General features: G+C 32.4%; 1 protein-coding gene and 1 long non-coding RNA gene across 3 annotated transcripts in view; one reads left to right on the top strand and one right to left on the bottom strand.

The window, feature by feature from the left end:
• Positions 1-16,189: 16,189 nt before the first annotated feature.
• On the top strand, positions 16,190-18,342 carry LOC126882025 (uncharacterized). Its single transcript, XR_007697081.1, has 2 exons — positions 16,190-16,812; positions 17,846-18,342. It is a non-coding gene; the product is annotated as an uncharacterized LOC126882025 (long non-coding RNA).
• Positions 18,343-20,864: 2,522 nt separating this feature from the next.
• Positions 20,865-25,106, bottom strand: part of LOC126882017 (inter-alpha-trypsin inhibitor heavy chain H4-like) — a 97,592-nt gene continuing 93,350 nt past the window's right edge. For both annotated transcript variants that reach the window (XM_050646787.1, XM_050646788.1), the window contains 4 exons: positions 24,310-24,339; positions 23,927-24,046; positions 22,245-22,419; positions 20,865-21,188 (listed from right to left, as the gene is read on the bottom strand). In XM_050646787.1, the coding sequence (XP_050502744.1) occupies positions 21,149-21,188; positions 22,245-22,419; positions 23,927-24,046; positions 24,310-24,339 (365 nt within the window). In that variant the 3' untranslated portion in view covers positions 20,865-21,148. The remainder of the gene's footprint in view (positions 21,189-22,244; positions 22,420-23,926; positions 24,047-24,309; positions 24,340-25,106) is intronic.

Here is a 25,106-nt window from a genome sequence, read left to right as displayed (position 1 = left end):
TGCAGGAGCTTTGATAGTAAATATTGGAATTAATCCATATTTTGAAGTTTGCCCGGCCGAGTCAAGTGGATCCAAAGTATTACCTATAAAAATAAGATTCAATCATATATAACACACAATCACATAAAAAAGTTATAATGAGAAATTTAAAAAATAATCCTAAAATCAAAAATCGTTGCGAGTTATTACATTTTGAAAAAACATATCTTATTCAAAAATAATTCTAGAATTTTTTATAATACACCATTTTAAAGTAAACAGAATAAGCTTTCTTTTTTATTATTATAATATATACCTAAATGTAGAACAATAAAAGTTATAATGGGAAATTTAAAAAATAATCGTAAAAATATAAAAACTCGTTAAAAGTATAAAATCTTGAAAAAGATAACCTCTTTAAAAGAAGTCGTACAACATTATACAGTAGAACATTTTAAAGGTAATTGATTTCTATTCCTCTTACATGCACCATTGCATATGCCTAAAGTTACGTAGAAAAAAGTTACAGAACAATATTTGCGAAATAACGAGGAAAATTGCCCAAAATTGCTGTGAGTCGCGAACTTTGAAAAATCATATTTCAAAAACTGTAAATCCTAATGACCTTTACCAAACATCATTTTAAATAGAAAATATGTAAGTTTTTTATATGTGCAGCAATGTCTATACCTATATCCCCGTGGACAAAAGTTATGGGACAAAAAACAAAATTTCTTTCTTTTGGGTTTCTTTGTGCTTTTTCTTTTGAATATATTTTTGTAAAAAAAGTATCTTTGACTTTAAAAAGTTATATCTAGATAGGAAATTTAACCAGGAACAATTTTTATGTAGACGTGTTTGTACCAAAAGTGCATAGAACTCACCCTAATGTAACCTGTGCCCAGGGACTAATTCACCCATTTCTCAAAAACGCACCCCGTTAAATGGTAGCACTCCGCGGTTTTTTTATATATAGAGATTCATTAACGATATGAATTAATAAAACCCCGTTAACGTTGTAGTTCCTTTCTATAGTACATAATCAATAGCCTATATGGTTAAGAACGCCAATCTGAGTGAAAAAAGAATTAATGTCAACGGAGAAATACTTAGTCATTTGAGATTCGCTGATGATATTGTTCTTTTTGCTGACAGCATCGATGATGCAGTATCGCAATTGGAGAAACTATACCTAGCCTCCCTACAAGTTGGATTAAAAATCAACCATACAAAACACAAATCATGACAAATCTTTTGTTAAGCGAAAAGATTTCAGTAAATGGCATGCCTATTGAAGGAACCACCTCTTGTAAGTACTCAGAGCATGAGATAATCAAACGTTTACCTGAGCTATGTCCTTAAGAGGAAACAGTAGCGATCAACAGGTAGCAAAAACGCGTTCCAAGATTGCGGCTGTAATTTTGAATATTTTTTCGAGATATTTGGCACACGTATTCGTAATATAATAAAGAATGGCGGTACAGAGCCCAATTTGAAAAATATAATAATATGTGGAAATTACTCTGTAATTAAATACAATATTAAAAAAACGAGCCTGTACCGCCATTAAGAAGAACAAAAAAATACACTTTCTTCAAATAAACTTTTTTATCCGATGCCTAGATTTTGCGTCATTTTGGAACTACTAAAATTTTTTATTTCATTAGTAGTTCTAAAATGACACAAAATCTAGGCATCGGATAAAAAAGTTTATTTGAAGAAAGTGTATTTTTTTGTTCTTCTTAATGGCGGTACAGGCTCGTTTTGTTAATATTGTATTTAATTATAGAGTAATTTCCACATATTAATATATTTTTCAAATCGGGCTCTGTACCGCCATTCTTTATTATATTACGAATACGTGTGCCAAATATCTCAAAAAAATATTCAAAATTACAGCCGCAATCTTGGAACGCGTTTTCGCTACCTGTTGATCGCTACTGTTTCCTCTTAAGTCAGAACCGCTTGTGTCTCAAAAGAAAAGTATTTGATCATTGCGTGTTGCCAGTACTAAATATGGAGCAGAAGCTTTAACAATAACCAAGAAAGTAGGAAATAAAATTTGTGTTACCCAAAGAGTCATGGAACGCTCAATGTTGGGCATTTCTCGTGGGGATCGAATTACGAACAAGGAAATAAGACGGAGAACAGGAGTGACAGATGCCATAGAAATAAATATGACCCTTAAGTGGAACTGGGCGGTGCACGTATCTAGAATGTCGGATAACAGATGGACACAACGAATAATACACTGGAGACCAAGACAAGAAGCATATCGAAGTAGATGTCGTCCGCCAACAAGATGGTCTGATGACATAAAACGGATCGACAAAAATTAGATGCAAACAACACCAAACAAAAATATATGGAAAATACTGAGGGAGACCTATATCCAGCAGTGGATAGATCGGGGTGAAATGATGATGATAATGAAAGGTTTATTTTCAATACTATAGTCGATATCAGAACAATATATAATACTATTTAGAGTTAAAGTTGAAAGAGATTGAACAATATTATTACATCAACATCTATATAAATAAAAATGAATGTTTGTCTTATGTAAACTATGCATTTGATCGTATGATGATCTTAATCAAAGTTATTGTGCATGAACCCGAGAAGGTTTCCGAGTCGGTACGATCAACCCAAGTGAAAAGGGAGTTGCCCCCCCCCCGATTTTTTTTTATTTTTTGGACAAACTGTTTTTTCTTAATTTTATATGATGTAGTACCAAAATATAAATATAACTCTAAATTCTCACTTTTCTATCACGAACCGTTATTTTTTAATAGCATCTAAATATTTACCTTGTATATAAATAAATATGAATGTTTGTCTGTATGGTATGCACCATGAATCATGACGCATGGGCAAAGTTAAAATGGAACAACTATAGAATCGTAAACTATGCATTTGATCGTATGATGATCTTAATAAAAGTTGTTGTGGATGAACCCGGGAAGGATATTTCGTTTTAGAAAGGAATTTCTGCCGCCGCCGCCGGGATTATCGAGAATCGACGAAATTAATGAATTCAATGAAGGGTATAATATTGTAAGATTGATGAGAAGTCAAAGACTGATATGGCTGGGACATGTCTAGAGACAAAAAGATACAAAAGTAATAACGAAAATATTACAATGGATGTCGATAGGAAAACGAAATAAAGGAAGGCCTAGAACCGAATGGTTGACGTTAAAGACGACCTGAAAACTATGAATGTACGAAAATGGAAAAGGATATATTTAGACAGGGAAAGAACAATCCAGGGTTATGATGTCTAAAGAAGAAGACTAATAAAAAATACATACACCACTGAATTTTTATCACCTAGCCCTATTTGTTAATAGCCAGATTAGTAACGTAATAATTTCTAACCGAGTTCGATAACTGACTAAATAATATTACCAGTTGGAAGACAAGTTATCCCCGTCAGGCGTCTAACGGTGTCACTTCTTACTCAGTAAACAGCAATATAGTTGTTTATGTATCGAGAGTAGTATAGTGACGTTTATAATTGTCATTTTATCTTCTCAGTGTAACTCTCAAGTAAATTTATTATTAATTTGCTGGGCCATAATCACCAAGGAGAAATACAAAGGAGATGATGTCTTTATCCCGCGTGTTCCGATGATTCCAACATATTTGCCATTTGATTTCAAGTACATATCTACAATTTACCGTGCCCTTGGCTTTTGCCATGACGGTAAACAAATCGAAATTTTTTTGGAACTTACGAGTGTCTGTGTTACGGGTATGGTTAATTAATCGAGCGTTGGAAAACCGCCCTCGTTGTAGATTTGCGCACCGCAAAAAAAATTGCTAATCAGAAAGAACTAAATTAATTCTTTTATATTCCATAATATTTATAATATTTTTTTGTTTTCTTTTAATTTTTGTTTATTCGCGGTGTGCAAGTACTTGGAAGGGAAACGAGAAACGACCGTGCGCGAGTCGCGGAGAAATATTGCAACTATCTTAAATAATTCATATTGTCAATTGAAATTGTCAAATTGACGTATATTTCATCCATTCGATATCGATATGATATGCAATTATTATATAAAGGTAAATTTAATTAATTGTATTTTGCTTGCAGTAGTGCATTTTAATAACTAATTTTATTTACTACATACAATTGTTTACGTTTGCATAACATAACCTGCATCTTATTTTTTCTTCTTATTATTTTTTTGGACTATGGCCTTGACAATTATCCAGTAACTAGGACTAATATAATTGGCCAATATAATTAAAAGTGCGAATAAAAGTACAGAGCGTAGAAATAGGGGTCGCTGTGCCGAACTTGCACGGTCCCAATTGAACTTTGACACAATTTTATATATTTCTAAGGCGGTAGGTACGAAGTTCGCCGGGTCATCTAGTATTTTAATAAAAGTTTTATTTATAAAAAGTTTATTTTCAATACTATGGTTGGCATCAGAAATACCTATACCATTTAGAGTCAAAGTTGAAAGAGATTGAACATTGAACAAGTCGAAAGTTATCTCAAATTACAATACTTGTGTAGAATTTAAGAGAAGACGAAGAATTAAATAGAACTACCTATTTCATAAAATCAAAAAAAGAGTGTGTGTACTTTGTATCGTAAGAAGTTATGCATCTATTATTACGATTTCAACGAAATACATATATTTTAAACAGTTTAATAATTAAACTTGTATTGTATTGTATTTTTATTTAAATATCATTTTTTTATTATTATCCCGGATATTTATAGCGTTCTTCGCCTTCCGGTTTCCAGTTTCCAGCTTCGTTGATCGTTCCATTCGCCAGGGTGAAGCTTCCTTTCCAACATTGCCTTCTGAATGCCCTAGCCAGGTTTGTTTCGGCCTTCCTCTCTTCGTTCTTTCCTTTGGCGTCCATTTTAGAATTTGTTTTGGCAGTCTGTCGTCGTCCATTCTTTCTACATGATCATACCAGTTCAGTTGTCTCCTTTGAATTTCGTCTATGATGGTTGACTTTGACTCTCATTATATTTCTGATTTGGTCATTTTGTAGTCTTCAAACCTTGATTTTCTAGCCGATCTTCTGCAGAAGTCTATTTCCAATGCAAGTAGGCGTCTTTCCAGGGATTTAGTAAGTTGCCATGTTTCGCATCCATAGAGCACAATAGTTTTAAAGATGGAGTTAAAGCTGAGATGTTTTCTGTGATTAGATAGTTCTCTTGACCATAGCATCGGGTTTAGGCATCCAATCACCCTTGTTTCTTTCACGATCCTTGCTCTACCTCTTTTTCGGTGCGCACACTTTTGTTGATTGTTGTTCCCAAATATACATATTCCTCACAGTTCTTGATTGTTTCTGGCTCGTTAACTATTAGATCTTCTACTTCAGTCCCGATGCATAAGTATTGCGTTTTGTTTCTATTTAAAGAAAGGCCAGACTCTTCATATGTTTGAAATATCCGTCTCGTCATGAATTCTAAATCTTCCTTATCCGCTGCTACTACGACTTGGTCATCCGCGAAATGTAGAGTATATAACGTTGTATAATCGTCAAGTTGAATTCCCATCCCTGAACAAGATCGTCTCCAGTATTTTAGTGCTTCATTTAAATAGATCTTAAATAGTATTGGAGAGAGGCAGCATCCTTGTAATCCTTTTGTTACCTACTGGAAATTCTTCTGATAAGGTGTTGTTTAGTTTGATTTTTGATGTTGTTTTATTGTATAATTGTTTGACTGCGGCGATGATCGTGTTATTTAAGGAAGATCGTTCAAGAGACTGCCACATCTTTCTCACAGGAATCGTGTCATATGCTTTTGTCAAATCCACAAATAAAAGATGTATTTCCTGGCTACTTGCATCTTTCTTTTCATTAAGTTGTGTTAGGGTAAATATGTGGTCAACGCAAGATCTTCGCAAGATTTAAATATTAAACTAATTTTAATAAATACTTAAAATAATGACAAAAATTAAAAATAATGTTAATACGTCATTTTCTATGAACTGTATCCTCCCTGCATTACTTTACCCTTGATGAATCGTAGAAAATCTAAAATACGTCAGATTGTCTACACAAATTTTTAATGTTTTTTTATGTAAAACAAAGCCGCGTCCTCCCGAAGAATATTTAGCGACATAACGGTTATTACAATTTACAATAGATGCAAATATCTAGGTACTTACATGATTAAATTTTGTACAACATATTGATACAAGATAAATACCCTATTAGTTTTCTGTAATCAAAGTTCTTTCCCAGTAACGTTTGTAAGCTGTTCGGAATGCCATATACGCTGTGAGCTCGTACGTAGAGGGGATATTTAGAAATTCGCGAACGCCAGTAGTAACAAGTTTGTAAACGTTTACCGGAAATTTGACATAAATGTCAAAGTGATTAATTTAAAATTAAAATTAAAAACATTAATTATAAACAATATTAGTTGGTCAAAGCTGTGGTATATATTTTTACCTTAAATATACTTACGTTTTAAATACTGAATTTAAGTTTTTTTAATGTTCCGTAATATCTAATTATAAATAATCTATTATAATCTTAGCGCTATCTACACGATTATTGTCAAAGTATCCGAAGTAAGAAATTGATATTTTATCAATAGAACGTCAAAATGATTAGAAAAATCTTTAAAAAATCGATTACAATTTAATTACTTTTTTGCGTTGTAAATATTAAGCGATAACAATTAAACAATAAATTTAAAAATTACCAGTAAAAGTTGAATTAGTAATCGCTAGGAGCGACACCAGCGAAGCCGAGCTTCGCTGGTATCGCCACCTACCTACAGGATTACTAGTATGACTTTTACCGGAAATTTTCTGGACAGAAAAAAGTGTTGCCTATACGCTGTGAGCTTCGCTGGTGTCGCTCCTGGCGGATTACTAATCAACTTTCACTGGTAATTTTTAAATTTATTATTTAATTATTATCGCTTAATATTTACAACGCAAAAAAGTAATTAAATTATAATCGATTTTTTTAAGATTTTGCTAATCATTTTGACGTTCTATTGATAAAATATGAATTTCGTACTTCGGATACTTTCACAATTATCGTGTAGATGGCGGTAAGATTAATATATTAATTTATAATTAGATATTACGGAACATTAAATAAACTTAAATTCAGTATTTAAAACGTATTGTATATTTAAGGTAAAAATATATAACACAGCTTTGACAAACTAATACTTTTTATAATTAATGTTTTTAATTTTAATTTTAAATTAATCACTTTGACATTTATGTCAAATTTCCAGTAATCGTTTACAGACTTGCCACTACTGGCGCTCGCGAATTTGTAAATATCCCTTCTACGTACGAGCTCACAGCGTATACGCTGTGAGCTTCGCTGGTGTCGCTCCTGGCGGATTACTAATCAACTTTCACTGGTAATTTTTAAATTTATTATTTAATTGTTATCGCTTAATATTTACAACGCAAAAAAGTAATTAAATTATAATCGATTTTTTTAAGATTTTGCTAATCATTTTGACGTTCTATTGATAAAATATGAATTTCTTACTTCGGATACTTTCACAATTATCGTATAGATGGCGGTAAGATTAATATATTAATTTATAATTAGATATTACGGAACATTAAAAAAACTTAAATTCAGTATTTAAAACGTATTGTATATTTAAGGTAAAAATATATAACACAGCTTTGACAAACTTATACTTTTTATAATTAATGTTTTTAATTTTAAATTTAAATTAATCACTTTGACATTTATGTCAAATTTCCAGTAATCGTTTACAGACTTGTCACTACTGGCGCTCGAGAATTTGTAAATATCCCTTCTACGTACGAGCTCACAGCGTATACTCTGTGAGTCTAGCTGGTATGGCTGCTATCGCCATCTAACGGTTGACTAGTGTTCCTATTTCGGCCGGAATTTTAAAGAGGACAGTGGAAAAGCAAATAATAGTTGTTTCAAACTTATTATTTAATTCTTATCGTGTAATATTTACAACGTAAAGAAGTAATTGGATTGTAATCCAATCAGTAAGTACAGAATTTATTATTCGTTGTGATTATTTTTCAGATTTTGATTATCGTTTTGACGTTTATGTTGACAACTGATATTAGAAAAAATTTATTCTGCAAAAAAGTATAATAATTTAATATAATTATATAATATACTTCTTAAATATTAACTTATGAATGACAGTTAACGGCATCCTACGTTTGCTGTGATTGGTCGTTATCTTCACGCATTCAAATTTTGTTTCAGGATTGGATTGTAAAATTTCGAGAGTGTGCTAACTGATCCTTTAGCTCAAATTTTTCTACCGTTTTAAAATTAAAATTGTGTTTACTTACTTTTTTCTAATTGCATCAATCCATTTTTGTCGTTGAATCATCTTATGCTTAGCGACACGAAAGTTATAGAATACACAGTTACTATTGTAACCAGTATTTAGACACTCTTTAATACAACAACTTTCGTGAGATATTTAAAAGCTATAATATGCAACACTTAATGCAGAACGTCAAAAAGCAAATTTCCAGTAAAGGTTTACAAACTTGTCACTACTGGCGCTCGCGAATTTTTAATTATCCCCTCTACATACGAGCTCACAGCGTATAGACGTTTTTCAATAGTATATTTAGGACAATCAATTAGGAAATGATCTATACTGTCTACTACGTTACAAACGGAACACTTTGGAGCTTCGCTGTTTGTGAATAGGTGTGCGTGTGTATACCTACTATGGCCCAGTCTCAGACGTGTTAAGATTATTTGGGATTTTCTGGTTGTTGCTGTCGGTTGCCACGGAGAAATGTCACTTTTAAGGCTATGGGTACATAATTCGCAAATATTTTACGTGTATCCCTACTTTTTCTGTCTTTACACGCCAAATTACGTGTAGTAAAATTCACACTGGTATGGATATGTAAACATTACTAGAATGTCATTCTACTTGAAAATGTCATCATTAATTTAAAGAGATGGGTTTTGAATGTTCTTGGATAACTGTTATTTTTATAATTGGAAATTATTAATTCAGTTAATAATTTATGTATTCAGTGATTGTAATAATTCATTTGTACAACAAAGACTAATACTCAATCGAGAAAAGAGGAAAAGTGTTAAAGTGATTTTTTAATATTATATTGTTATGGAACGCTTACAATTTTGAACATCTTTAACAACAAAATACTTGGATCACAGAATATATTATCCTGATGTATTCTCTGCTTGGATCTTCCACAAATAATACACAATAAATAACTTTTTATTAAGAGGATCGGTACGTATTTTCGGCTGCAATGCTATTCAAATGGGGATTCATTTTTTTCGAATCCTGAGAAAACTAATAAGTATTTTTGAAAAATGTAAACGCAGAATGAAAGATCACGTTATTAGCGAGGGCCGAAAGTCCCTGAGAACTTCTATAATGTTTATTTTAATAAGTTACAGGGGTGAAAAACTAAGAGAAAATTTAGTGTGATTTTTAATTTCAAATATATCATTCAAAATAAACTTTTTATTTATTCTAAGGGACTTTCGGCCCTCGGTAATAATTTAGTCTTTCATTCTGCGTTTAAATTTTTCAAAAATATTTATTGGTTTTTTCAGGATTCGAAAAAAATAAACACAATGCCGTGGTAATAATTTCCAAATCTATCTTTGTCTTACAACGCACTCAGCCGAATATAATATTGTCAGCATATATTGTCAGTCAGACACTGACAATCAGTGACAATTTTAAATATTTGACATTGCATCGGGAATATGTTGAGTTATTGATTAAATATTATTGATATATAATGTATTTGATAAATAATTGATTTAAGACGTGAACTTAATAAAAAGTTATTTATTGTGTATTATTTGTGGAAGATCCAAGCAGAGAATACATCAGGATAATATATTCTGTGATCCAAGTATTTTGTTGTTAAAGATGTTCAAAATTGTAAGCGTTCCATAACAATATATTATTAAAAAATCACTTTAACACTTTTTCTCTTTTTTTGATTGAGTATTAGTCTTTGTTGTACAAATAAATTATTACAATCACTGAATACATAGTTAGTGAAAAAATTATCACATTTATTAACTGAATTAATAATTTGCAATTATATAAATAACAGTTATCCAAGAACATTCAAAACCCATCTCTTTAAATTAATGATGACATTTTCAAGTAGAATGACATTCTAGTAATGTTTACATATCCATACCAGTGTGAATTTTACTACACGTAATTTGCCGTGTAAAGACAGAAAAAGTAGGGATACACGTAAAATATTTGCGAATTATGTACCCATAGCCTTAAGTTCACGTCTTAAATCAATTATTTATCAAATACACTATATATCAATAATATTTAATCAATAACTCAACATATTCCCGATGCAATGTCAAATATCTAAAATTGTTACCGATTGTCAGTGTCTGACTGACAATATATGCTGACAATATTATATTCGGCTGAGTGCGTTGTAAGACAAAGATAGATTTGGAAAATATTACCACGGCATTGTGTTCATTTTTTTCGAATCCTGAAAAAACCAATAAATATTTTTGAAAAATTTAAACGCAGATTGAAAGACTAAATTATTACCGAGGGCCGAAAGTCCCTTAGAATAAATAAAAAGTTTATTTTGAATGATATATTTGAAATTAAAAATCACACTAAATTTTCTCTTAGTTTTTCACCCCTGCACCTTATTAAAATAAACATTATAGAAGTTCTTAGGGACTTTCGGCCCTCGCTAATAACGTAATCTTTCATTCTGCGTTTAAATTTTTTAAAAATACTTATTAGTTTTCTCAGGATTCGAAAAAAATGAATCCCCATTTGACTACCATTGCAGCCGAAAATACGTACCGATCCTCTTAATTAGTTTTAGTTTCGAAATAGAATTTTGCCACTCCCGGTTCCACGCACTAACACTTTATTTTTGAAAAAGGCTTTTAAATCACTTGCTGCACTCCGATATTCGACCTCCGATTCGTCACTACCGATAGCATCGCGAGCACTTACATCTGCCAATTCATTACCTTCGATACCAATGTGCGAAGGTATCCACACGAAGTTTACTGTTCTGAGATTTTCTTGAGCTTTCTGAAGTTCCAATTTTATGATCTTCTCTATGGGATGTTTCGGGTAGAGATTTTGCATAGCTTTAATGGCGGAGAGGCAATCGGAAAGAATGACATTGTAGGAGATGTTTTTGCTGTTAATATATTGTAGTGCTTTGAATAAGGCAAAAAGTTCTGATGAGCATATGGTGTAATAAGTGGGAAGGTCAAATTTTAAGGGACCATCTGATGTGATAATATAGCTGCACCAACTCCCTGTTCGGTTTTAGTTGCGTCGGTAAATATTTTATACCAGTCTTTATACTGCTGGTTCAAGATAAAGTTAAGCTTTGCTTTAAAGATTGATGGATTTGTTTTATCTTTAATATTTAGGCTTAATGATATATTAATTTTCGGTTCTGCAATGATCCACGGGGGCCAGTTGTCAGACTTTATTGGAAAAACTATTGGGAATTGTATATTTAGTTTAGAACAGTACATTCGGATTCTTTTATAGTAAGGTTTAGGTGTCCGAGGCCTATTATCAAAGTAGTTCATGTATTTATCGTTGAAAGTATTATCGTACAGAGGTTTACTTGGATCTGAGGCGATATAAGTTGAATGAGATAGTGTTAAATACATTCGTCGGTATTGTAAAGGCGGCTCACCGGCTTCACTCATTAAACTTTCGATGGGAGTTGTCCGGAATGCTCCAAGAGCAATTCTAATGCCAAGATTATGCACACTGTCGAGCTTTTTAAGTGTTTTTGGTAAGGCTGAAGCGTATGCGATTGATCCGTAGTCTATTTTAGATCTTATTAATGTTCGATATACTCTCAATAAAGTTGTTTGATCTGATCCCCAATTTCTATTAGCCAGTGTTTTCAATAGGTTTAGTCTTTTATGACATTCGGATACCGTCTGTTTTATATGCTCTTGCCACGATAGTTTTTGATCAAACCACATGTCTAGAAATTTTGCGGATTGTTTAAATGCCACTCTGGAGTTATACATCTTTAATATTGGGTACCAATCCATTTTGTTCCGATATTAAGTGATTAGATGTGTCTATCATTCACATCAGTTTACGGTTAACCATCTTCTCCATTAACTTGCTCGTTGAACATGTTAGGCTGATGGGTCTATAAGAGTCAGATTCTAGACTTGGTTTTTGCGATTTTAAAAAGGGCAAGATGATGGCTTTTGACCAAGCTGTCGGAAATTTGTTGTTTTGCCATATTAGATTGAAGAGATTGAGTAGGTATAGTTTAGCGGAAAGAGGAAGATGTTTTAAAAATATTACTGGTATGTCGTCGGGTCCTGGACTAGTATTTTTAATTCCATTAAGGCATTATTCAGTTCTTAAATAGTAAAAGGCAGGTTAAGTGAATTGTTTTCCTCCTCATTTTCTGGCAAGTTAGCACTTTCAGCTTGTATCTTGTAGTTAAGGAAAGTAGTACTATAGTTATTATTAGATGACATATTATTAAATGTTTTAGCTAATGCATTAGCCATTTCAATTGGACAATTGGAAATTTCATTGTTTATTTTTAATTTTGAGATCAACGGTGTATATTTTAGGCCAGATATTTTCTTTATCCTTTTCCATACTTGAGCCGTTGGAGTTGAAGAATTTATTTCAGAAATGTATTTGGACCAGGACGATTTTTTGGCTTGTTTGGACTCTGATAAGTTGGACTCTGGCTATTGTCAATTTAAAATTTATTTTGTTTTCAGTAGTTTTGTATCTCTTATACTTGTTTAGCGCAGCTTTATTTAACCTAATTGCGGTATCACATTCTGGAATCCACCAGGGTACAGGGTGATGGTTCTTTTTGGTCTTTTTAGTTTTTCCGACAAATAAATTGGCACCAGGTTTAATTATATTAAGCAAAGCATTCACTGACTCGTCAAAATTATTGAATAAAGAACAATTTGGCATTTGACCATCAATATAATTTTCAAATTTGGACCAATCAGCTGTCTCGATTCTCCACTTTGGTAGAAAGAAATCTTGTCTTATTGCCGTGGGGTTCTTTATTATTATGAGATAGTGATCACTGCCATAAGTGTATGGTAGAACTTCCCACGTAAATCGTGGCATGAGTGTAGGGTCGCAAATACTTAGGTCGATTGCTGAAGAGTCTCCAGTACTTACATTGAACCTGGTAGAAGAGCCATCGTTTAAGAAATTTAGTTGAAGGTCTGAAATTATGTTTTCCACAATATTACCTCTTCGATCTGTGCGGAAAGATCTCCAGATTATATTATGTATCTGATCTATTAGTTCTTTTAATTCAACGTACGTAACTGATACACTAGAAGGCAGATAGAGATTGCAAATGAAATATTTGTTTTTTGATTGTACTTCTACTACTATTGCTTCGAGGTTTGTTGTTACTGGGAATTCCTTGACCTCTAGAGATTTTGTGACAAGGGTGGCAACACCGCCAGAAGAAAAATTGTTTTGTGTTATTCTATCTTTTCGAAAACATTTGAATTTATTGGAATTGTATATGTGGGTTTAAATTAGTTTCCTGTAAGCATATTATATCAGGACATTGCTCAGTAATAAGTAGTTGGAGAAAAGCGAGGTGATGGAAAAATCCATCAATATTCTATTGAAGTAATGATGTGAATGTTATTTTTGAGATAATTGAGAGGTGTCACTGTCAGAGTCAGAAATTTCTATACCAATGTTGGCATAAATTTTCTTCTTAATTGACGTTAATTTTCGCTTTATACTTCTGTCTTTTAAGTGGGGATATACTTTTGAGAACATATCAATTAGACCGGTGTAATCTTTTGTGTATTCTTGAATGATACTCAAGGGATCAGCAGAGCCGGTAATGTTAGTTAGAAACATATCCAGTTGGTTGTAATCAAGAACGAAAGATGGAGAATGATTTTCAATGAACGTTTTTGCGGGTTATAGTAGCAGTGATACAGAGTTACTACTACTTTCCGTTGAAATAGTTTTAGATTTCTTGATTTTTGGCAGAATTTTAGGCTCGAGGAACGACTTGCATTCTGCTGAAGAAGACTAAATTTCAGGTGAAGTTATATTATCAACGGTGCGCTTATGAGAGTTAGATCCTTGAACAATGTTTGTTATCGGAGTTGTTGTGTTTGAATCGTGGGATGCTAACGGTGGTTCTTCTAATACCTGATGTACATGTTGGGAATCTGCATTGGTGGAAACGTGGGAGATTAACATTTTTTCAGATGGTGTATGTGTTTGTTGCGAAGCTGCATTACCTAAGCTGGGTAAAGATTTTTTATTATTTGAATGTTGATCTTCTAGAACTGTTGATTTGGAGCACTGAGATTCTTTGTGGCCAGGCTTCTTGCAATTGTAGCAGACCAAACCATCTTGTGATATGAAAATCTTATAAGAGGTATTATCAAACTCAAGTAGAAATGATTCCGGAAGTGTTAAATTGTGGGACTGATGTATATTTGCCTCCTAAACCTGAGAATATGGTTATATTCAGGTAAGGTGGCACTAATTTTAAGGAATGTCATAGGTGAAGCCGGTACTAAACCAATATTTTGTAATTCGTTGATTAGTATTTCATGAGGTATGGAGGGGCATACGTTGGAGAGGACAATCCTCTCTGGTGGTGTTATTAATTTCCTAGCTCGAACAATTTCGCCTTGAATTTTAATGTATCCTCTGTTGGTCATGAAATCTTCTACCAGTTGTTTGCTAGATAGGTACATACAGATGCGATTGTTAGACAGCCGAGAGCAGAATATAATATTTTTCGGTTGGATTATATTTCCCAATGGGATAAGGTATTCTTGAAGTTTGGTATTGTTTAGTGCATTAAAAATAATCCGGTTCTCTTTAGAAGGAAACTGAACTTTTGATGTTGCTAAAGAATATGTTTGTAAGACATTTTGTTGATATTGGATTGCGTTGTGGTAACATTATTTTCCATGGTTAATTAATTTTATTAAACACTCTTTGACAATAAAACGGATCCGACCCTGACCACCTGCAAAAACAGGTATTAGGTCTGTTTCACGACAGGTGTAATTAACGTGAAACCACTGATAACGAAAAATTGTTTATAATAGATTTAACAAACTGTCCCAATATATTAAATTCAAAACGTTTTTACAAAGAAATTAATTAAAATCTTGTACACTTACAGTTTCGACTATAATTCGGCACAAATTCACAATTTATTACTTTGTTTTATCGCTTAAAAATATCAGTTTTACGGAGCCCGTGTTAGGAACAACATTTCTTATCTCCATTCAGGGCCGCACCAATTTTTAATTTTATTTTCATCATATTTTAATACTAATAATAATTATCCTATTCCCAACGAAGATAAATCCAAAGACATAAAAATTATAGTAAATATATTTACTAAAAATACCAATATATTTTTTTTTCACATTTTATTTGCATTGATACATAATGTAACTTGAAAGACTTAGCAACTAACTTCATACTGTCGCTTTTATAAAAATTCACTCTCATTTTTCTCAATCGCGCCTAAAGAACTTCAATAGTACAAAAAAAAACTTTAGGAAAACAAAATTAGACAAATTTGATGCAATAAAATATCAAGAAAAATGGTTTTAATATCTTGCAAATGTCAATTTATGAAGAATGAAGTTCTTGGTCATTATGTAGGTCCTAAACTTTCTTTTTAGTAGATTTTTAGTTTTCCTAAAGGAACAAATAAATAGTCATATAACTTTATTATTTATTATAATTTATACTATTATACAATTTTTCTTCTTAATTTAATATAATTTACACTTTCTGTGGATTTTTAAATGATAAATTTGTGGTTTTTAATATAGAAAATGAGGAACATTATTGTTACTTAATACCAAATATAGCCTACACTATGGCAGTTTATTTAGAATACACCAAACAATTATAATATGAGATCCCACTGCAAAATCACTACGTTCATAACATAATTAATTATCACATTTTATACAAATTTAAGAATAAATGATAACCGGTTGCCAGTCAACAAGTGGCCGCAAATAGTTTTAATTAAATTAATAGTAATTAATTGAAACAAAATTTATTTCATGACGAAGATGCATGTTTTTTTATATCAAATTAAAGTTAATTTTTTTCCAATGCGATGATATAAGGTTGACTGTGAAGAAATGACCGCAAATTAGGGTTGCCAGCTGTTAAAAACGCGAAGTATCTCAACGCCACTCGTTTGACAAGATGATTGTTTTAACCACTCACATTCATTATAAAACCTTGTCAACCTTATCAAAACAGTGGCATTGAGCGCTAGCTCTCTTTCACTTTATCTCTGACACTTCGCGTTTTTAACAGATGGCAACCCTAATTTGCGGCCATTTTTTCCACAAGCAACCTTATATTATTGTAATAGAAAAGAAATAACTTTAATTTGTGATAAAAAACATGCATCTACGCAGTGGCGTAGCGTGAGTGTCGGCCGCCCTCTTATTTAGGTATTTTAATTTATTGTATACTATACATTACATACATTAATTATAGAGAACTTTTCGGCGAGAACAGTCAACGTTTATTAATACAAAAATTCTTTTACTTTAACCAATTAGATACATTGATATAACTTAGGTACCTATCACTTAAGATTAGGTACACCTTGACGATCGACAAAATTAAATAAAATCAATTTTTAATTAGAACTAGAACGATACTATAATGTTATATTTTAATTTTTATTGAAAAGTAATATGAGTATTTGTTAGAATTAAAAACAAATCTTCTGCCTTAAATTAAAAATTTATATGTCTACTTTTTTTAAGAGCAAAGTCTTTTATTGCACCGTCAATGTTAGTCCTGTCGCCAGGGGGGGTACAACGGCCTCCTTAATTCAGATGGACTTACCCAAGTTTTTTTTATATATTTTGACCCGTAGAATACGAATTTTTTGGGTAACAGTTGATCCGGATGTCGATAAGATTGTTATAGACAAAGAACTTGAGGAATTACATAACAGCGATTTCTCGCAAAACAAAACATCTTTTTGTATTTTTTGGGTCATTTTAAGCAAAAAATATTTTTACAAGTTTTTTCGTAGAATGCACAGTTTTCGAGATAAGCGCGGTTGAACTTTCAAAAAATATAAAAATTGCAATTTTTGAACCCGAATAACTTTTGATTAAAAAATAAAGTAGCAATTCTGCTTACCGCATTTGAAAGTTTAAGTCAAATTATATCGGTTTTGATTATTTGCATTGCTAAAAATTAATTTTTTTATTGGTTAACAAAGCTATAAACACATAGTGTTTCCCGTGCCTAATACATGCGTTTTAACGCATGCTACGTAGAAATTGCCTCGCTTGCACTTGTAGCTACTCTACCTACTCGTTCGATTTTAAATGAGAAATCATTGAAAACAACACTCGCGTACTAGGTTTTTATAGCTTTGTTTAACAATAAAATAATAAATTTTTAGCAATGCAAATAATCAATACCGATATAATTTGACTTAAACTTTCAAATGCGGTAAGCAGAATTGCTACTTTATTTTTTAATCAAAAGTTATTCGAGTTCAAAAATTGCACATTTTCGATTTTTTGAAAGTTCAACCGCGGTTATCTCGAAAACTATGCATCCTACGAAAAAACTTGTCAGAACATTTTTTGCCTAGAATGACCCAAAAAATACAAAAAGATGTTTTGTTTTGCAAGAAATCACTGTTATGTAATTCCTCAAGTTCTTTGTCTACAACAATGTTATCGACATCCGGATCAACTGTTACCCAAAAAATTCGTATTCTGCGGGTCAAAATATATAAAAAAAACTTGGGAAAGTCCATCTGAATTAAGGAGGCCGTTGTACCCCCCCTGGCGACAGGACTATGTCTATCGCATCACACACCTCTTGCTCAATAGAGAAAATAGCCAAATTAGTTAGTCTTAGAGTACTCACTGTCGATCTTAATAGTATATTATGCAACGAGCATTTAATGATGGTCATTATGAAGCGACTATGAGGGTTACGAAACGAGCCGTATACGAGTTTCGTATAGAGTACGAGCTTCATAATGATAATTAAATGCAAGTTGTATACACTATTTTTTCTATGATCATTCACAACAAAAAATATATTTAAATTTATTAATTTTGTAACATAAATAAATTCAGTAGTTTGTCAGTTTGACGGTTTGTTTACATATTGAGAATAATTGTCAAGGCGTATGTATTTGACTGCGCGTGTATCACCTTTATCGCGAATGCCATATCGCGATTGTATTGGTTGACAATCTGTATCTTAATGAAAATCTGTATCATAATGAAGTTCATTATGATACAGGTAGTGACATCATAATTGATATATTATAGTAACCGAATGAGACCCCAGGCAAACAGAAGGCTAAAGCGCTACACTCCAAGCGATCTACGAACAAGATTTTAAATTTTAAATTTTCAAAAATATTTTATTTATTATAGAGTTTTATTTATAGGGTTTTATTTATTAGTCACAAATAATTTTGTTAAGTACTAAAATTATGATTTTATAGGTTATTGTCACTGGACAGTCTCCTGCAAGTCTCTTTTAATTGTTAAACAATTTACTTATTGTAATCATTATTACAGATTGTAAATAAATGGGATGTTAAAAAAAAAAAATTATAGTATGAGAATAGAAAAATAATTTTTAATCAATTTCAATTTTGAAAAACTCCTCTCACAGCTGGCATTGCTTATAGCAACTGTGAAAAATATTTGGAACATTATTAAAATATTGGGCAGAGTACCTTCCAGCTTGGATTTAACAATAAATTTAAATAATTCAAGCGAATCTGCATTAATCAATTTCGTTGCCTATAGCAGCAACGAAAGTCCGCAGTCGAAGTTTTTCCAGCTTGAAACACTGCTCGTCAATTTCGTCAGATTGATGCGTAGTCTAGATTACATTCAGTGTTGTCTGGATCTAATAATATAGCCGGCGTTAGATAAACAAACTTATCCGTTAAATTCTGTAGCTGTTGAAAAGGCTCAGGAATTTCTACAATAACTCTAACGAAGAAAATAGCTTTCGTCTCAACTCATTTTCACAAGACAAGTTAGCACCTCTAGTTCCGTCATCAAAAATATGCTTTCTTGTTATGCGCCTCCGAGGTTTTATGGAAATTCCAAGTTCTTCACACATATTTTTGCATAACCTACAGCGCCGTTTGCCCATTCCTCTCTTTTGTCATTATCATCTGCAAAGTATTTACTTTCTGAGCGCACAATATTATGTCAAGTCCCCTTGTTTGTAAATATTTTTGTGCATCGTGCATTTACTTCATGTAGCATCGGTTGCCACAGGCCCAAAAAACAAAGAAAGGAAAATGACTGCATCGAAACTAGTAAAGTACCTGCATCTGTCCTAGTGTTTAAGCTTTCACCTGCCTGTGTCAGTTTTTCCAAAGTGACGAGAATGTCTTTGTAATGATGCCATGTCACATTTACGGAATCGCCTCTTGCACTCCACCGCGTGTCTTGAATCGTTCTTTTGCCTGTAGCTGCTATCAGAACTTCCCAAAGATGTGTCGATGAGGAAAAAAATAATAGCAACGTTCTAAAGTGCCGAAAAAAGTTGTGCTGGTGATTGTTAGTCATAAACGAGGAATTTCCACAAGTCAGTATAGACGTTCTTGCCAGTCACTACAAAATATCATTCAAAGAAAAGGAATTCCTCGAATTCGTCACAAAATAAGTAATGAAAAATTCCGTGCTCCTTTCAATCGGTCCGAATTTGTAGTTGCGATAAAAATAAAAAATGGTTCAAATATTTACAAAATATTTTTATTATTTATTGTTAAATTTTGCCGCCCCCACTACGCTACGCCACTGCATCTACGCCATGAACAAATTTCTTTTCAAAAATGAATTTTAATTAACTATGTTATGGACGTAGTGATTAGTGATAGTTTTGCACTGGGATCTTAGACTATTACATCTAGTCCTGTCGCCAAGGGGGGTACAACGGCCTCCTGTATTCAGATGGACTTACCCAAGTTTTTTTTATGTATTTTGACCTGTAGAACACGAATTTTTTGGGTAACAGTTGATCCGGATGTCGATAAGATTGTTATAAACCAAGAAGTTGAGGAATCACATAACAGCGATTTCTCGCAAAACAAAACATTTTTTTGTATTTTTTGGGCCATTCTAACCAAAAAATGTTCCTACAAATTTTTTCTTAGGATGCATAGTTTTCGAGATAAACGCGGTTGAACTTTCAAAAAATCGAAAAATTGCAATTTTTGAACCCGAATAACTTTTGATTAAAAAATAAAATAGCAATTCTGCTTACCGCCTTTAAAAGTTTAAGTAAAATTTTATCTGTTTTGAATATTTGCATTGCTACAAATTTATTTTTTGATTGTTAAATAAAGCTATAAACACATAGTGTTTCCCGTGCCTAATACATGCGTTTTAATGCATGCTACGTAGAAATAGCGCCGCTTGCACTTTTACCTCCTCTACCTACTCATTCGATTTTAAATGAGAAATCATTGAAAACATCACTCAAGCACTAGGTGTTTATACCTTTGTTTTAACAATAAAATAATAAATTTTTAGCAATACAAATAATTAAAACCGATATAATTTGACTTGAACTTTCAAATGCGGTAAGCAGAATTGCTATTTTATTTTTTAATCAAAAGTTATTCGGGTTCAAAAATTGCAATTTTTCGATTTTTTGAAAGTTCAACCGCGTTTATCTCGAAAACTATGCATCCTACGAAAAAATTTGTAGGAACATTTTTTGGTGAGAAAGGCCCAAAAAATACAAAAAAATGTTTTCTTTTGCAAGAAATCGCTGTTATGTGATTCCTCAACTTCTTGGTTTATAACAATCTTATCGACATCTGGATCAACTGTTACCCAAAAAATTCGTGTTCTACAGGTCAAAATACATAAAAAAATCTTGGGTAAGTCCATCTGAATACAGGAGGCCGTTGTACCCCCCCTGGCGACAGGACTAATCGTGGTGTCACACTAATCATTTATTTGTAACTTATTGTCAAAAACCATTGACATACATTTTTGGTGCTGCTTTGAATAGGGCAAAATCTAGTTTCGTAGTTATTTTTAATTAATTAACACAAATGAATTTGTTTCCTTTTCTCACTTATTGTTTGAAACCTTAAAAGAGAAAATTTTAACTAAGCACTAGTTTTGGACAACACACTCCAGCATATCTGAAAAGAAAACAAATAAACATTAGTTTTAAATTTTTGGATTTTAAAAACAAAGATACTTGATTTGCCAGGACTTATGCGTCATTATACAGGGTGTTTCAGTAAGAATTGTCCATATAGTAACTGGAGAAGCCTTATCACAAAATACGAAGATTCAACATAAAACCCTTAAATAAAATATTCCTCCTTACCGAGATACAGCGTGTTTTATTTCAAATGTTCTAAAACGATTTTATCCCATTGCTTTAACAACTCTCAATATTTTTTGTTCAAACTTGACCAGTTTATACATGTTAAGATACTTTAACTAATGTCAAAAGATAGTTTTCTGCTATTACCAGAGGCGTGCTGTAGGGATATATACATCAGTTTTCCCCCTCACAATCTACGCCACTGTCGTTATAATTATTTCAGTATGTTTTTTTGATTCTTTGTTACTTGCTACGTAAATATCATCCTTTTGTCTCAATGCGATAGAGTAAGTAGTTTTCAAGTTATTTGAGTTTAAAGGTAATGGATTCAATAAGATTATACATTTTAAACACAATAATCTATTGAATGTTGTTCAAATACATTATCTTATTGAATCCATTATCTTTAAACGCAAATAACTTGAAAACTACTTACTCTATCGCATTGAGACAACAGGATGATTTATGTAAAAAGTAACGAGGAATAAAAAAACATGCTAAATTACTATTACGACAGTGGAGTAGATTGTGAGGGGGAAAAGCGGGAAAAATGAAGTATATATCCCTACAGCACGCCTCTGGTAACAGCAGAAAACTATCTTTTAACACTAGGTAAAGTATCTTAACATTTGTAAACTGTTTCTCAAGTTTGAACAAAAAATATTGAAAGTTGTTAAAGCAGTGGGTTAAAATCATTATAGAATATTTGAAATAAAACACCCTGTATCTCGGTAAGGAGGAATATTTTATTTAAGTGTTTTAGATTAAATCTTCGAATTTTGTGCTAAGGTTTCTCCAGTTATAGTATATGGACAATTCTTAATGAAACATCCTGTATATTGATTTTGATATTGAAAATACTTACTTGTTGTTGTCTAAAGAGCAGAAATATTTCTGGTAATCTTTAAATGTTGGTAAAAATGCGAAAACTCCTGGACATTCCATGAGTAATACACAATCTCCAGTTTTATTGTTATTTAATGGTGTCACAGGACAATCTACAGGTGGTATTACTTTAATACTCTCAATTTCGTATGATCCTGCAAAAATATATTTGATATATATATATATATATATATATATGTAGAAATATATAAAATATAATATGTAGAAAGTGAAAGAAAAATATAACGGTAAAATAGCATACATTAGTTTCCTTATAAAAAACTAAAAAACTGTTTTCAATCTAATAGCACATAAAACAACATCCAAAAATGTTATTCTACATCCTACCAGACTGAAAACAATGGGAACCTTCTCTGGTAACACCTCCGAGGCTTCTACAATTTGCAAACCATAACGGATGCTGTTACTAAGGAAGATGGGGGAATTTTACAATTTATAATTCACGTCCCATCTGCTCAGCGCGGTAAAGTTCCAACGAGAATGGTTCCCGTCGTACTCCAATGGGAGTAAACACGTAAATAAAAAATTGAAATGAAAATGGTTATTTATTTTTTATTTTCAATTTCGTTGCAACACGAAACTACAGCCGCATCATTATTCCAGTTCAATCAAAGAGTGCAGCAAGCACCTCTACCGGTTTCGAAACTTATATTAGTTTCTCATCAGGAGGCACATATGCTGCTCTCTCTCTTACCCAACTAGAACTAGGACAAACCCCGGCGTGCAATCACGGATTGCAACGAACGAAATGACAGGGATGCCCTAGCGACAACTGCTAGCAAAAAACTAAGTTTTCAATCTAATACCTAGCACATAAAACAAAATCCAAAAATGTTATTCTACATCCTACCAGACTGAAAACAATGGGAACCTTCTCTGGTAACACCTCCGAGGCTTCTACAATTTGCAAGCCATAACGGATGCTGAGACTAAGGAAGATGAGGGAATTTTACAATTTATAATTCACGTCCCATCTGCTCAGCACGGTAGTAAAGTTCCAACGAGAATGGTTCCCTTCGTACTCCAATCAGGGTAAACATGTAAATAAAAAATGAATAACCATTTTCAATTTCGTTGCAACACGAAACTACAGCCGCATCACTCGTTGGAACTTTACCGTGCTGAGCAGATGGGACGTGAATTATAAATTGTAAAATTCCCTCATCTTCCTTAGATTCAGCATCCGTTATGGCTTGCAAATTATAGAAGCCTCGGAGGTGTTACCAGAGAAGGTTCCCATTGTTTTCAGTCTGGTAGGATGTAGAATAACATTTTTGGATGTTTTTTTATGTGCTATTAGATTGAAAACTTAGTCTTTTGCTAGCAGTTGCCGCTAGGGCATCCCTGCCATTTCGTTCGTTGCAATCCGTGACTGCACGCCGGGGTTTGTCCTAGTTGGGTCAGAGAGAGCAGCATATGTGCCTTCTGATGAGAGACTAATAAGTTTCGAAACCGGTAGAGGTGCTTGCTGCACTCTTTGATTAAACTGGAATAATGATGCGGCTGTTGTTTCGTGTTGAAACGAAATTGAAAATGGTTGTTCATTTTTAGTTTCCTTATATTCAAAACAACACACTCAGATATATTTTAATATTTATATTTATGGTTTTGAACTATTTTTTATGATTTCAAAATACTTACTTCCTGACACGGTAAGTGTCTTATTTGCAGTTAAAGTTCCATTCAACCAAGGCAAATCTGTGAATATATCCATAGGATCATCATCGTTGATATCGTTGGTAAGTGCTTGAGGTATTGAAGCTAAAAAATATATAAACTAATATTATTTTAGAATAGTTTAAATATAAACCAATAATGATACAAATAACGTTTCTATTCTACTAATATGCTCTATTGCTCTTAGATTCACAGAAACATTCTAAAAAAATGATAAATTTTGATCTTTAATAACTTTTTTAATTACAGTGAAATTTTGATAATTTTGTGAACAAACGTTTTTGATATTCGTTACAAATTAATTCCGTAATTAAATATAATTAATTTTGTAATTAAATATAACTTACTCGAAAAACTCTCAAAGGATCCCATGTAACCTGAAAAACATGTTTAATAAATATCTTTAATTCCAATTTAGATACTAATAAGGGAAACACTTTGATGGTAATTATGATATTGATGTACAACTAAATTAGAATGAATTTAATACATCATCCCACAGAAAACTAACAAGCCAACTAACAATCTAAAAACTAGAGTGCTAGGAAAAGATAAAATATCCGTAGGACTCAGTGGCGTGCGGTGACTTTTTTGAAAGGGGAAGCGATTCAATAAGGATATAAAAATATTTTCTTAAGGGTAGAGCCACTTCCCACCTGATAACACTCTGATGCGCTATAGGCTATAGGGGCTCTCTATTATCAGCAAAGTGCTTATGTGAAATGTCCTGGGTACAAGGACTCACACACTAAATCCTACTCCGATCAATGCTTGAGGCACTCTATTCCCGCTATTTGTAGTGATTAGTAACCTATCATTGATCTGTAGGTATTGCTTGCTCAGGACTTGAGTTCTCACTCCTGGCTTGGTTTACTAAAGAAGAGTTCTATTTAAAAAAAATATATTCCGAGGCATTTTCCACAACACACAACTTTCAACAATATGACACTTATTTATACTCGACGTCTATTCTCCTATCAACTTCTGATAATTGTTGAATGCAGTCTTTTTCAATGGACAATAGGGCTAACTTGGAAAGTCTGTCTTCGCTTGTTGAATTTCTTGTAAAACTTCTAATGCATTTTAATATTGAAAAACTTCGTTCAACTGATGCACTGGTGGCTGAAATAGTTAGTATCTACTA

Source organism: Diabrotica virgifera, chromosome 3, assembly GCF_917563875.1.
Source record: "Diabrotica virgifera virgifera chromosome 3, PGI_DIABVI_V3a".
NCBI classification, from domain to species: domain Eukaryota; kingdom Metazoa; phylum Arthropoda; class Insecta; order Coleoptera; family Chrysomelidae; genus Diabrotica; species Diabrotica virgifera.
Note: the sequence above shows the minus strand (reverse complement) of the source record. Positions and strands in the feature narration are given on the sequence as shown.